A 15495-nucleotide genomic window follows, 5' to 3' on the forward strand; every position below is an offset into this window, starting at 1 on the left:
TTACCCAGCAGCTGCGCCTCCTGCGAGTGCTGGCTTTGGCTCACCTGGGTCCCCAAGCCCCTTTAGAAAGGAGCCACCTCCCACAGCAGGACGGGCGGGGCTCCCAGGAGCCCCGTGGGATGGCGGGATCAGGATGGCGGCGGAGAAGGCAGTGACGTGCACGGACTTGTGACTGACCACCACTGACCACCCCGCTCTCCCTTTCATGGGGGCGGGGACTGGCAGGGGGTCCAGGTCAGGAGACTGAACGGGAAATGCCATGTAAATCACGCATCACCCAGGGAACGTCGGGGTTAATAACTAGTAAGGTCAGGAACAAATATCTGATGGGAGGCCCAAATAATTTGATGCTGTTGTTTTCAGCCCAGGTCTGCAAACTACAGCCCGCGGGCCCAAGCTGGCCTGGTGCCTGCTTTTGTAAATACTGGAACACAGCCAGGCCTGTCTGCTTACGGGGCGTCTGTGGCTGTTTTCGAGCTCCAACAGCATGCGGGGAGTTGTGCCAGAGACTTTGCGGCCCCTGACAGAACACGTTAGTCGCAAACACCATTGTTAGCGTGAAGAGAGGCCTGGCTATTGAAGATGTGAACCGGTACAGACGGCGTAGAGCCCACACCGGGATCGGCGTCCCCAACCGCACGCGGACAGGGGCGAGACGCTCAATTCCACGCACAGCGCCGGCGACACTCAGCCAATGGCCACGTCTCATCAGGACAGACGCTGGCCTGCTGAAGGCAAAGGATTCTCAGGGGCCCTGACAATCTGCCACGAGTCACGATCTCGACTCTGCCGACTGTGTCCGTGTAACTCTCATCCTTACAGACACGGGGATCTCTGGCAGACGAAGGGGGTTAGACATGTGCACATCTTACTTTGAAATGCGTTCCTTTCCGCTGGCCTTTGTCCAGTTTTGGCTTTTCCACGTAAAGAGGGTTTTTGAGCAACGTCTGGGCTTTGGGTTCAAACTGCACAGACCAATCCCACACGGTGAGCAGATTCAAAGGCTTGCTTTGTGCACCCTGGCTTTCCCTGCCCTGCCAAAACAAGCACAGGTCACGGCGCTTCCAGCAGGGCTGAGGAAAGCAAACACAGTGCTGGGAGACGGGCCCCAGGAAGGCGCGCCCCGCCTGCCCTGAGACCCAGCCTTCCAGTGGTTGCTCACTGCACTAACGGCTTTGAGTGGGGAGGGGCAGGACGTGCTGCTTCCAGCGGGCCACATGCCAGCCGCGGTCTCCCAGGACAACACCCTTGTGAGGTCACTCCTATTTTTCCAATTCACCTTTGGGGAAACTGAGGCTCAGAAAATGGAAGTGACCGCCTAAGGTCACGAAGCTGGTGAGCAGCGAGGCTGTGTGAGGGGAGCCCGGGGTTCTGTTTCCCACTCCCTGTGGGATATGGTAAAATCCCACTGGAGGGCCAGCTCCAGCAAACCCCGAGGCCCCCAGAGGGCTGGTCAGAGCACCGATGGCGCAGACTTAAGGCCCTGGGAGCGCGGCCTCAAGGGAGACTAAAGACGTTTAAGACAGAAAGTGAAAGCCTAGCTTCCCGGCTCCGCCACCGCTCTCTTCAGAGTCACTCCAGGCAGCGGGCAAGTGGAAGAGAAGGCGTCTGACCTCTTCACGAAGACAACTTTTAATCTGCTTCGTTCCTGGCTCTGACACTTGCTCCCGGCTCCAATACTTACCGTGTGACCCGGGGCGAGTTAGTCAGTGTCTCAGCTCCTCAGGGATAATAATAATTCAGACCCACAGGGGGCTTGAGGACTAAATAGCAATACCCGGAAAGCACTCAGAACAGGGCCCAGCATGTAATCAGTGTTACAAAATTACCATTTTTATCATCAATCTTCTTGCATCCTACTTGTGAGACATGGCTTCTTCAATACACAGGGTCCTAAGAGGGACGCTTACCATGTTTGTATCTTTTTGATGAGGCGAATTGAAGAAGAAGGTGCTAAAGATAGGTATGTATAGGCTATCTGACAAAACGGTCAGGTACGTCTCCGTGAACTCAAACGCTGGGGGATGCTGGTGCACCAGCTGCCAGACACAGTCTAAGAAGAGCAGGAACACGGGGACCTACGTGAAAACGAGATACACGTGACTGAGGGGCACCAGCGGTCCTGGGTTCGGGGCAGCCACCTCGACAGCTGGGGAATAACCTCTTCCGGGCACTATATTCTCTGGGAAACACATTACAGGCGATTCACATTCTCAACTCCATCCCATTCCCAGCGACAAATATGGTCAACTGAAACCACACACCCATGGATTAACATCAGGACTTGGCAGGACCTCTCTGCGTGAAAGACATTCCTGAGATGATGTAAAAATCTCCTTGTCAATCAGCACTGACAGATGAGCACTTGCAACTGATCCTGGTAACAGGGAACACTAGCTCTGAACTTAACAAATGAAATGCTGTTCTCCACAAAAGAACTCCACTCTTCTCATTAGTAGCACTGTATTACAAAGAATTACTACTCAGTTACTTCAAATTTTGTGGATACTCCCTTCTCCACCCCCCTGACAATGAGGGTCCAGAAGAGAAAGAGGGTGGGAGAGAAGGCAGAAGCAGCAATAATGAGTTTCCAACATTTTTCACAAATGCACTTTTTTTAACCGATGGCCTCTTTTATTAGCTTCAGAGGCAAGCCCTTTAATAGTAGAGATGAGAGTTTTCAAGGGTGCCTTGTCATCCCCAAGTGCTCCTCTTCCAGTCACCAGTGACCCTGTCAGGTGGACAAGACAGGCCACGTCACGGTCTCTCCCTTCCCGAGCTTGGCCAAGGTCTCACACACAGCTTCTGAGAGGCGGGAGGTGGGAAGCCAGCTCTTGAATCAAAGTCCAGTGCTGCGTCAATTACATCACAAAGTAGACCACCCAGTTTTCTATCAAAACTCCAGTACGTCAGTGTTGAGATGAAAAGAAAGGTCTACATGGGCAACTTTATTTCACACCTCATTTTATGTTCAAGAGCATATTTAAATAGAGTGTAAAATGTTTGGACCTCATTGTACAGTCAGGGAAATGGGCTCACAAAGTACGGGTGACTCCTCCCAGCACTGGGTAAACAGACCTGATCTGCTCTTGGGCTCTTGCCCCACTAGACACGGTGCCTGTCAGTCCCCCTTTTCTCAAGATACACAAACTATATGAGATATACAAAAACACACCCTTCCCCACACAGTATCAGCTCTTTCTGCCCGTCATGTTATTTGAGTCCCATTAACCTTTCAAATTAGTATCTCAGAAACGCAAGGTCCCTTTTAAGACTGAAAGATGGTGATGTCCATTCAGTCCAACGGGACACGGATGAGTACAGAACAGGCCTGAAAGAAACTGCAGGCCTAGTGAGAGGGGGCTGGGTCTCCCAGGACACACCCAGCCCTTATGGGCAAGAGCCACATCTCTGTTTCCACGGCCGCCATGTCAAGCTATCCAGCACCGCAGACAGACGTGCTTATTATCTGGGGTAAGAAAAACCACCTGTCGCCCTGCTAGCATACATTAGCTCTGCAGGTGATCTAATTAAAGTTCACCTGTTTTCATTTTTCCTTCCACAGTCGTTAATAATGCAGCCAAAGGAGTTTGCACCGCTGTAACCTAGACAAGTACACCCCAATCTGGGGGGCTCATTTTCACTAACTGAACTGTAACGCTAACTCTCCAGTGCTTGAATTCGGAGGCCCAGACCTGCAGCTACCATGGCGAAGGCCCTGGTACTGGATAGCATTCACATAACCCTGTGCTTTATTTTGAAAGGGTTTATTGCAAGGAGAATTTACTTTGTGTTATTAAGTATTTTCTGTAGGAAACTTGTACCCTAAATGTTCATTTTTTTGGCAAAGACTAAATTATCAGAAACTGTGGGAGTCTCTCTCACTGAGTTCATTTTTATTTTTTTACAAATCAATATTACTTCCAACATGAAAATAGCCCCTTGGGGTAAACAATTTAGAAGAGAAGACTCTGAACACACTTGTTAATAAACACCCCTTTCCCCTGGGAAGAGTTTCAAGCATTGAAAGGCATCCAGCAGTGCACTGACCTCAGCCTTCTTGACAAGCCCCTAAAAGGCGTGCACTTTGCAGGCAGGAGCCCTCGGTCAGTCGGAAGACAGATTAATGAAGAGATGGGGCTCCGCTTCCCCATGGCTGCCGGGCCTGTGATGGGGACACTCACCTCCTCCTTGTCACTCTGACGTAGATGGTTGCAGCGGTCCAGGAAGCAGTGCCCGCCCACGATCCACTCCTTCTGGACAAGGCTCTGGAAACCGAACCTGGTTCGACAGTGGGGGTCCATCATCACTTGCACCAGAGAGGAAACGAGGCAGCAGAGGTCGGAGGCGTTCTCCTCTGGGGTGGGGGGATGCCCAGCAGCAGCGCGGAGAGGAAGGAGGGTACCAAGTGTTAAAGAGCCGCAGAGGGCTCGCACAGGCACAGGTAACAGCAGGGGCCTCAACACCAGCGCCTACCACTGACAGTCAAGCTCTAATTCTCGAAAGGCCAGGGCCAGTGGGGAGAAAAAGGTAATGTTTTCAGACTGAGAGACAAATAGCTTTTAGCCTGGCTGGCACCGGTTCCAGCACACACTGGCACTAAAGATGGATGTGTTACTGATGAATAAATGCAGCATGGCAAACCCACTGTCAGAATGCGGGGTCCAAATGTGCTACACGATGAGGGCACAATCATATACATCATGGCACTTGCTGGGCTCCATAGACCAAGTTCAAAACCCTTCCAGCTGGTGTGTCAGGGTCTCCATCACTGAACTCATTGTTCCAAGGCAAAACTGCTTCTCAGCCACCTTTCCTCCACTACCTCTGCTTTGGAGAAAGGGTAGCATTCCTGGATTGCACCAAAATGCTCTGATTCTCAGCTCTATGGCTCTTTCCATTTCTGTCTGGGAGCACAGAGGGGCCTGCTTCTTTCTGCCTAGCCTAGAGGAAAAACTCTCCACGGTAAGTATAAGCCATGTGCCCACCCCTGGAGTGCATGGTACAAAACCCACACGATGAAAATTCTGCTCACATCCTCGTTCACCATAAATGACTCATAGCAAATAAAAACATACATCTACATCCGTGCATTTGTCTTAGAGTTTTAAGGTCCTAAAAGTCAAGGTCTACATCCCTGTGGTTTCTACTTTACACAAAGAAGTGCAACTCAAGGTGCTATTTTAAAACGTCCACGAGGACAATGGTGCTGGTAGTAGTGGGTTTAGAGAAACTTCAGAACGAATTCTAAGTAGGGAGGTGTTTGCACTGTTAAACTCTCCTCCTGACCCCAGGGTCATGAAGCACTACAGAGCCACGCTTACACTGTGCTCCTATTTCTCCTCCAGGAAACAAGCCTGAACTATGGGGACACATGGGTTCAGAAGAAACAGATTTCTGTATTTGTCTTTCTTGTGCTATCACCTTTCAAAACAAGTTTCATTTTTTAAGAGCATCTTCCTTCTTGCGTATGAAGGGTGTTAACAGTACACATGCGAGTCCTAGGAAGAGCAGCTAGAGAATGAGATTTCAGAGGAGGTACAACTCAGCAGTCCTTCGGGGAGTGAGGGAGAGTTCAGCCTCACCCGCTAAAGATTCCCATTTCATTTTACGCAACTCTGGGATTGGTGCAGTCTGGCCCTGGGTACTTGCACCTCTCAGCCCCCAAATCTTTATCCCTCCTTTTCACCAGTTACTCAGTACTCTGTTCTGCCATTGTTAATTAGATCTTTTTCAATAACACCCTTAGGCCTGCTCTCTCAAACTCAGTAAGTTGTAAACTTCTGGAAGGCAGAGGCATAGAGCTCTGTCCATGGGAGGTGCTCAGCGCGTGTATTAAAATTTAAGTCAGAGGGTACAGAAGTCACAGGTGGACACATTTCCAGTCTGCTCACAGAAGCTAAATTCTAGCAGTCATGGAAAGTGTCAGAAAAATGATAAAAGCCTGAGGGTATGAAAACATGAGACAGTCTACTTAATGTAAAGCATGGGGCTATAAGAAACTTTAAATATTCAAAACAGCAGATAATATTTTAGCTCAGATCTAACCAATTCCACCAACAATCTTTGTTGTATGAGGTTTACACTTCTTTTACACATTCTGGGTGTGTATATCCTGTCCACATGTACAGGAAGTTAAGTCCACGGAAGAAAAGGGAATCATGGTCCACAAAGTTTCTGTGGCAACTGCACGAAACTGTCAGACACAAAGATGTAAAAATAACAATTAAACCATCCATGGGTCTCTTCATACAAAAAAGATCATCCAAAGATTTTAACTTTAACTGAGTTAATATAAAACAAAACCTCAAAATATGAGGAAATGTGAGCTTTGGTAAAGATACCAAACAATTCCTTCTTGGGCTGCGAATAGGTCTGCCGAGTTCCAAGTGAAAGAATTTATTTTTAAACTATAACAATGAAATCCAAAGCAGAGCATTCCAAGGTCAGGGTAAAAAGAATGGGAAGGATTTCTACACTAGCTCGCTCCTTCTACAAGACAATTCCACTTACATAAATCTCTATATACAGAAACAGAATCCCAAGTAAAGGAAAAAGGAAACCACCCTTTGTGCTTTAAATATATTACCTAAAAGAAGAACGTTCATGTTTTGGGCTTCTAGACATTCTACAATCTCTATTGCTTTTTTCAGGCAGCGTCTACATAGGAGAGAGGCAAGAAAAACAGATATTAGTTCTTGAGCTTGGTATCATGAACAATAAGAAATTTAGAGGCAGTCTGACTTGATCTTCAGTTTTCTATCTCATTTACTGTTTCATGCTAAAGATCTCCAAAAAGAAAGAAATTATCGTTCATGCTATTCAGATACTGCAAGACACTCATCTGCTTATTAGAAACTTAAAATTTTCAGAAGGGATTTCCAAAATTGATGTAAAAACGTTGCTACGTGATTCCTAAACTAGAAATACTTACTGCAAATTCGTATCTGAGTGTGTTGGTGAGTCCCAGTAAGACCCAGAAACGCCCACATCTGGAGGCTGTGCTGCAGGTCCATTTTGTTAACTCAAGGTCATGGGCTAAATGTGTTGGTGTGGCTGGAAAGGCCCAGTGTGCCCTGAAATCCCTTTGTCTCTCTCGACGCACTGTTCCCTTTGAGGCTGTTGCCACTGTCAGCAGCTCTGCCTTCTGCACTGATAACCCTGCAGCAGTGGCGCCTCGCTGGGCTCCTCACCTGGTTAGGGACACTCACCTTCTCCACCCACCCCATGGAAGGAAAGGTCCTTTTATTTTATAACATTCATCACAATACTTGCAATTATATATTCAAATTAAGGGACATGCAGTAGGCTCCTCAAAACCTATTTGTTAAAAAGTTTTTGGAGGCCTGAGGCTCCTTTGCACAAACTCCCAGGCAGATGTGAGAGAGAATGCCGAGCGAGGTGGCAGGGAGGTGTCTTCTCTTTCCTCAGATGTGTCCTGGGGTCGGAGCTGTTTTCTCCCCTGCTCTCACCCCATCATCATTTCTGTTTTGCGCCTCCCTTTGCCCTCTCCTCTACCTAAGGGCAACAGACAGAAGCTATTCAAAATATGAAGTAGGAAAGGGAATAAAATTCTGCTCTCTAGGAATCTCTACTTGACTCCAAAATGAAAAATAACTAATTGGCATTAATGATAGTAAAAAAAAAATTTTAATAGGTAAGAGACACATAAGATACAGAATTCTTCTAAAAAGGTATTCAGTAAAAACTTAGCATCCGGGAATTCCCTGGAGGTCTAGTGGTTAGGACTCCGCACTTTCACTGCGAGGGTGCGGGTTCCACCCCTGGTCGCGGCCAAAAACAAAAACAAAGACAAACCTAGAAAACTCAGCATCCCTCCCCTTCTCAAGCCCCAGATTCCTCCCTGGAGGTGAGCGCTGCTGCTCGATTAGAATGCTGGGTTGCCGCGCCCCCTTTTTTGTAGCCTTCCCATGCCTAGTCTATAGTCTAGGGAGCAGATCTCTGTGTGGGCAGGTAGCATGTCTGTAAATTCTTATCAGATGTGCACAGAAATAATAAATAATGAATGTAAAATCCAGCTGAGCCCTGAACAGAATATGTGATCTAAGAATATTTAACTGTGAAATAGAAAACAGTTAAATTATTTGTCAGGTTGCTTTACTACTTTTTTTTTATTTTTGGCTGCGTTGGGTCTTCGTTGCTGCACGTGGGCTTTCTCCAATTGTGGCGAGCGGGGGCCACTCTTTGTTGCGGTGCGTGGACTTCTCATTGCAGTGGCTTCTCTTGTTGCAGAGCACGGGCTCTAGGCGCGCGGGCTTCAGTAGTTGTGGCTCGTGGGCTCTAGAGCGCAGGCTCAGTAGTTGTGGCACACGGGCTTAGTTGCTCCGCGGCATGTGGGATCTTCTCGAACCCGTGTCCCCTGCATTGGCAGGTGGATGGATTCTTAACCACTGCGCCACCAGGGAAGTCCTGCTTTACTACTTTGGCTTAGAGAACTGTGTAATTCATGAGCAAAACAACGCCTTGAAATACCTGATTATGTCAAGCCAGCTGCTACTTTCCAGCAGGGAAAACCATTTTATATCTGTGTCCCAAAATTCGGTACTATTATCTGAAAAAAGGAAAAAGAGTAAAGAAGTCAGGTATTGTTTGCTGACGCGCCTGCTGTAAAACCTGTGCTGTTCAGAGGCGCTGCCCCAGATTAGGCTGCGAATCCAGCATTTCAAACCTTCAGCTGAAATTGTTTTTGAATTGTAAACCCCTGGAAGGGTGTGGTAGTCAAAAACAGACTTTCATTGCTCAAGTAAAAAGTGCCCTACAATCTGTATACTAAGCCACCGTCTACCCTGTAACTCAACAAGGAGAGTAACACCCTTTAGGCAGACAGAGTCGACATCCAGCCTGCTGCTCTTAGAAGAGGAAGATGCAACAGGCCACGTCCTAATGCCAAGGAGGCCTGAGGGAAGAGCTAGCTTCTGCTGGAATCCTAAACACACACGTTTACCTTACACGCCAGACACAATCCCCCCAACTCACCTTGATACAGAAGCCCTGCATTTTACAGAAGTGTACTGCATGTCAGAGTTGCAAACTCAAGTCAATGAGAAGGCAGATAGCCCTGCAAGTACTGGATGGTGAAAACAGAAGTGGGGAATCACAGTCCTGGATCAACTAGTGCAATTCCTTACTTCTCCGCCAGGTGCCTGCTTTTTATAAACCTATTTTATCACACATAGCACAGTGTGTTCTAATTAGAGGTACACACTTGTTTCCCTTGGTGTCATATTCATCTTTATCTCCAATGCCTAGCATAGTTAGTGTGTATAATGGAAATTCAACAAATGTTGACTGAATGAATGAATAAATCCTAAATCAGACCACTAGGCTAAAAAGTCAAAGTTAGGAAAAGCTACCTATAAGTGTGACAAATCTCAGAGGGTAAACACTCATTCAAGAGTGAAGAGAATCAACAGGTGACTGACTTTGATTAAATCTGATTCAAGTTCTGAATTGTTCACACTGGGCAGCCTGGGCAGGGAAGTGGCGGTGGCTAGGATGGGCATATTTCATTTTCTACTTTGCACATTTCAGATTAACTGAATTTCTTTTACACTGTAAAAATATATGCTCAATCAGAAAAAAATAAAATAAAATATTTCCACTTGGTGGGGGAGGAGTCCATTTAATAAGCCACTAAGGAAAACAGATGATTCACTTTACAAAATAGCCAGTGAATACAGGTATTGCACATTTCTACAACTTTTAAGGGAGAAGCTCAACGCTCACCACTGGGGAAAGAAGAGAGGAGGAGGGTGGCTCTGTGTTCATTGCCCTGAGAAGGGGCAGCGGGGCAAGAGCCTGGAGCAAAAGGGCGGCAGCAAGTGTATCGAGGGCAGCTGGCCCCGTGGTGACCGGCCCCTCCACTCCGCGACACCAGCCCTCACGGCCGGGAACCTCTGTGTACAGCCACGAGGAACCCAGGGAAATGGCACCGACTTTCACCTGATCCACGTGGCATGTCTTTCCCCATTTGACAGAAAGTTTTTGCTCGGCATTCTTCTCACCTATCAGGAACAGCTGTTTAAATTTAGAGTAGGCCGTCTGGATTTCCTGCAGGGATAGGAAGTTGCTTGACAGGTCTTCAGTTTTAACAATTTCATAGGGTGGCCTGTGGATGGTCTTATAAATTCTAGGTAACAAAAAGTAACAAGAGATTAGAAGAGCAGGCATGAGTTAGAAATAGTTCATTTTTCCTGAGCACTTCCTAGGCGCCCGGATCTGTGTGAAGAGCTCCCACTGAATCCTCCCCAACGAGGCAACTACCGCTGGGCTGCGGCTCGCAGTCAGCAGAGGTGGGGATGCAGGAACAAGGGGCAGGGCCACCCGGCCCAAGATTACGAAGTGTATCACCTGAAAGAGCCAGGATTTGAACCAAGGCAATTTAACTCCAAAGTCTACTCCTTTTCTGTTTTTTAATTCATCCAGTTTAGGGTTTTTTTTTTTTTAAACTTTTTATTTTGAAAATTTTCAAACATGCAGAAAAGCAGAAAAGAATAACACAGTGACATATACCTTGACCTAGATTTGACAACTGTCAACATTACAGAAATCATGCCACTTCCCCCTAAATGCTTCAGCGTGCATCTCTAAAAACAATGCAGCTGAGGCGCTTCATGATTATGTTATACTGACTCCTTTCAAATTAAAGACGACCACTCTAAACTGTATCCCCAGCGCTAAGTGCTTTATCAGCAGGTAAACTGATAATGGACCAACTACCAAGAACTGTTCCCTGCTTCTTGGAAAACAAAAACTGAGCTAACTAAACGATAATAAAATGTACAACAGTACTGACCCATCCAAGAAGTTCTTTTGGATTTGTAAAATGCCATCATCCTGTTCTTTGGGCAGTGCTGACATTTTCAAAAGGGCACATCCGCTGTGGCAGGACCAACACCATATCTGCAAAGGGGAGTAAAGATTTTCCAGACGTAATGTAAACCACCTAACAGAGGACAGGTAAGCTTAGCATTTGAATTCATACAGGGAAATGTACACCTTCAATATGAAATGGCTGAATACATTCAACTTTGTTATGCCAAGGAATAAATGTGTTATACTCATAATGAAAAAGGCTGATTTAGTCTTAAAGACAACAACAACAGAAACTCAGGTCTAGGTGGTCACACTCAGACTCGCTTATAGTCTAACATACACTTTTTTTTTTTAAATAAATTTATTTATTTAATTTATTTATTTTTGGCTGTGTTGGGTGTTCGTTGCCGCGCGCAGGCTTCCTCTAGTTGCGGAGAGCGGGGGCTACTCTTCGTTGCAGTGCGCGGGCTTCTCATTGCAGTGGCTTCTCTCATTGTGGAGCACGGGCTGTAGGCGCGTGGGCTTCTGTAGTTGTGGCACATGGGCTCAGTAGTTGTGGCTCACGGGCTCTAGAGCGCAGGCTGAGTAGTTGTGGCGCACGGGCTTAGTTGCTCCGTGGCATGTGGGATCTTCCCAGGCCAGGGCTTGAACCCGTATCCCCTGCACTGGCAGGCGGATTCTCAACCACTGCGCCACCAGGGAAGCCCCTAACATACACCTTTTGACTTGGCTTTAGTGCTGGGAACCTGGATGATGATGATAAAAACAACATCATCATCATCATTATTATTATTATTATTATTAGGATTATTAGGATAGAGGCTATCACTGGAGTGCAGCTCATTATCTCAGGATTTTACATGAATTAAGTCATTTAATTCTCACAATCACACTCTGAGACAGGTATAAGTATTATCTCCAGTAACGACAAGAAACTGAGGCTTGGAGAGACCGAATAACTTCCCCAAGTTGCACAGACAGTGCAGCAGTGACTTCTCAAGGCCGTGCTTCACTTGGATGGCCAAAAGGGGGCAGCTCCCATCATTAGAGAAAGTCCACACTAGAAAGCATGGAAAGTTGGTTATTCAACATACATTGGTAAGAGATTTGTACATGCAAGGCACTGAATTAGGTTGTGAGAGGATGGAAAGAGGGCTAAGATACTTCATCTACTTTCAAGGTGCTTATATCCTAAAAGGTGAAATAAATTTGCAAATATAATAGGAAGTAGAATGTGGTAAACCACAGGAGAAGGGAATTTCAATGAACAACAAAGGGAGGGCAACAGAGAAAGAAATCGTATGAATGCCCGTAAGTGACAGATCCAAGTGTTTAGGCATTTTTCTGGATACAGTGGGAGTTTCATTTGTTTGCTCTGCTGTATAGGAACACAAGGAGATTAGAACTGATTTGGGGGCAAAGAAATCTGCCAGGAGAGCCTGGAATGGAGAAGAGGGGAAGAATGGTTGCGGCCGGAGAGTATGGCTGTGGATTTTGTGCCCCATATAAAGGTCTGGTTAAGGGTTCAACAGTGGCTAAAGCCCAGCACTGCTCTGCTGACCAAGCCTTCAGGCCCTGGCTCAAAGGCAGACCAGGAGGATTTCAGCTGCCCAGAGAGGCCCCTCTTGCCAGTCATCTGCACCGTACAGACCACACACTGGTGTGCCAGCAGCAGCCTGGGCTGGAGATCAGAGATCAGCAAACCCAGGCAATATTCTGCACTACGCTTAGAAAGTCAGAAAGAGGAACCGGTTTGGGGTTTCAGGGGAAGATGATGAATCAGTACTGGGTATGCTGGGTGTCTAGTGCCCACAGGACATCTGTGTGAAGGTACTGAGGAGACACCCAAGATGAGGATTATGACTTAGGAGAGGAAGGCAGGACTGCAGCTCTGGACACAGGAGCTGCCTGCCAGCTTCAGTGGAAGAGACGTGAGCCCACCCCGGAGTGAGGCCGGAGGGACGCAGAACTGCTTCAGGAACTGCCCAAAAGAGTACCGATTCTGTGAGCTCCTAACGAGACGGAAGTGTTGGAATAGTGAGACAAATCAACGGGCCCCTTGCTGCCCTCTTACTCCCTTTTCCAACGTCATGCCCAGGCACTCCTGCCCCCTGGTGGGTGCAGCTCACTCTGGGGGGGGCGGGGACACTCTTAGCCATGACTCGTGACAGGTTCTAGGAAGTTAAGTGTTCTTAATCTTTTTTATCTCCTCTCCTGGGGCAGAAAGAATCTGCTCTTGGTGACATTCAACCACAGCTCATTTTCTATTTGGGGCTCAACTAAAACTGTCACCTCCCAGCTGAGGCACAAAGGGACAATTCCCTTACATTCTCTGTTTGAAACAGTAAATAGAAAACAAGCAAAATTCTTGGTCAGAGAGAGACTTCTCACAGGAATTTAGCAAAAGACATATGTCTTCTCCTATTGTAATTTGTACAATTTCTGTCTGGGAAAGAGCCACAGGGTTCTTAGTAAGAATGACTTGACAGCAGACAAGAATCAGGGTGATAATCCTGTTTATTTAAAAAAAGAAAAGAAAAAGGGAAGGGGGAGATTATTATTTGGTAGATCTTTTTTTTTTTGGTCTTTTTAAAATTGAAGTATAGCTGATGTACCATATTATATAAGTTACAGGTGTACGATATAGTGAGTCACAATTTTTAAAGCTTATACTCCATTGATAGTTACTATAAAATGTTGGCTATATGCCCCATGGTGTTCAATATATCCTTGTAGCTTATTTTATACCTAATAGCTTGTACATTATTTGGTACATCTTAAGGTGTCTCTCTTAATAGAGCCAAAGAGCTTTAGGGGAGCCTCTACAATTGGAGGCTACAAAGCAGCGTAAGAAAGAAGGAAAGGAACCACTAAGGAGGTAAGAGGACCAAGACAGCATCGTGTTTCCAAAGCCAAGACAGGAATTTAAAAGGCAAAAAAGGGGGGGGTGTGCACCCAGAACTACAGTGACTGACGGTGTGGAGAACGGGGGCCACCCAGGCTCAGTGACTCTGAGGGTCAACAGCAGAGCGGGGGGAGCAGAAGCCCTGCTGCAAGAGGAAAGGGGGTAGAGGCAAGCAGAGAAAATCAGTACAGCCCTGAAACACGTTCGGCAGTGCAGGCAAGGAGAACAAGCCCGCGCTCAACTGTTAAGGAAGGGCTTCTTCAGGTGAGGGAGACTTGAGCATGCCTTCAAGAGAGCAGAATCTCTGGAGATACACGCGGAAGGGTCAGAGCGACGGAAGACAAATCCAGGGCAGAGGAGATCAAGAGCCCAGGCAGAGGTCTGGGTCGGTGATGAAGGAGCACAGAGAGACCACAGGAGGAGGAGGAGGAGGAGGAGGAGGAGGAGAAGGGAGGTCTTGTCGCTCGCTCTCCAAGACACCTCGGGACTAAGGGAAAGGTGGTCGATGACAGTAAGAGAGTTAAGGGTGGGATCGCCAACTTAAAGAGAATGAAAAAATGGCTACCCTGGCCCCAGGGAAGAATGACACAGGAACCAGGAGGAGTTCACTGACAGGCTGCTGAGCAGAACAGGGGCCCAAGTGAAGCAAGGTAACAGTTTTCACGTATCCCATTAAAACGCTCTGCTGTTTGGTCTGAACAATCCATAGCGATGTTCACTAGCCCCGCAGCAAAAAAATAAATACTCAGGACTGGAGTACAGCAGAGGGTCCAGGAGGCCACAGTCTCTAGAATGGCAGCAAGGGTCTGACTGAAATCACAAATGATGCAGGTCTTCCCCGAACAGGAGTTAAGTGGAGGCAGGAAAGACCAGACTAGATGAAAAGTCAGGGTGAAAAAGCAGAGATACGGAAATGTTCTCGGACTAGCGATAATGGCTGTACCACATTGTGAATATATTCACTGTCACCAGTGGTAAATTTTATGTGATGTGTATTAAGAGCTGTGCTCCCTGAGTGAATGTGTAAACTCCATTTTGTGTAATATTTTTCCGCTGTCCATGCATCACAAGCTCCACTACGACTTTCAGGACACATAATTAAGGCTGATCTAATAAAATGAGAATGCCTTCCTACAGTTGCTATCAAAGTCCTGTTGCTGACTCCTCAGGACAGGTCTTCTCAGGACAGTTTCTACTTCTCAGCCCCAAGGCCTGGCTAGAACAGAGTAGTGAAATTTCATATAATGCTGGATGGAGAAGCAGCCTATTCCCAAGTGTGCAGACAATTCATCTTGGTTTCTTCCCACAGAGCATACCCCTTCTCCTGGAGTCATCTATGAAAGGCTGACGGATGAAGACCCTCATTTTTATTCTTCTAAAACATTCTCAAAATGTTGTCTACAGATCCCAAGACCCTCCCTTACAGGTGGCCTGAGAATATTACTAAGATATAATTTGTCTTTTTCACTGTGTTGACATTGGCACTGATAGTGTTACAACTGCTGGTGCCTTGGTACCAACCAAGGTATTGCTACCAACAGCACTGGTCGCCACTGTATTCTTCACTGCCACAAACTTGAAGAAAAATAACTGTTTCACTTCAGAATGTCCATAATGAAGAACTAAACATTATGAATTATATTAATCTTGATCATTACGTTTAATATTTAATACTAATATTTTTTATATTCTGTGTGATGGAGTGGAAACAAAGCATGGAAGTGTTTGTCTCAGGGAAAAGCACCTATGAGACC

The 15495-nt window shown here is 46.7% G+C and overlaps 1 protein-coding gene across 2 annotated transcripts in view; it reads right to left on the bottom strand.

Annotated features, from left to right (window-relative positions):
- Positions 1-15495, bottom strand: part of MTMR12 (myotubularin related protein 12) — a 65044-nt gene that overhangs the window by 4839 nt on the left and 44710 nt on the right. Inside the window, exons 9-15 of one of the 2 annotated variants that reach the window (XM_061187686.1) lie at positions 10817-10923; positions 10026-10150; positions 8494-8572; positions 6590-6660; positions 4185-4357; positions 1911-2078; positions 873-1034 (exon numbers count right to left, since the gene is read on the bottom strand). In XM_061187686.1, coding sequence (XP_061043669.1) covers positions 873-1034; positions 1911-2078; positions 4185-4357; positions 6590-6660; positions 8494-8572; positions 10026-10150; positions 10817-10923 — 885 coding nt within the window. The remainder of the gene's footprint in view (positions 1-872; positions 1035-1910; positions 2079-4184; positions 4358-6589; positions 6661-8493; positions 8573-10025; positions 10151-10816; positions 10924-15495) is intronic. The other variant, XM_061187687.1, reaches the window with a different exon arrangement.

Source organism: Eubalaena glacialis, chromosome 4 (assembly GCF_028564815.1).
Source record: "Eubalaena glacialis isolate mEubGla1 chromosome 4, mEubGla1.1.hap2.+ XY, whole genome shotgun sequence".
NCBI classification, from domain to species: domain Eukaryota; kingdom Metazoa; phylum Chordata; class Mammalia; order Artiodactyla; family Balaenidae; genus Eubalaena; species Eubalaena glacialis.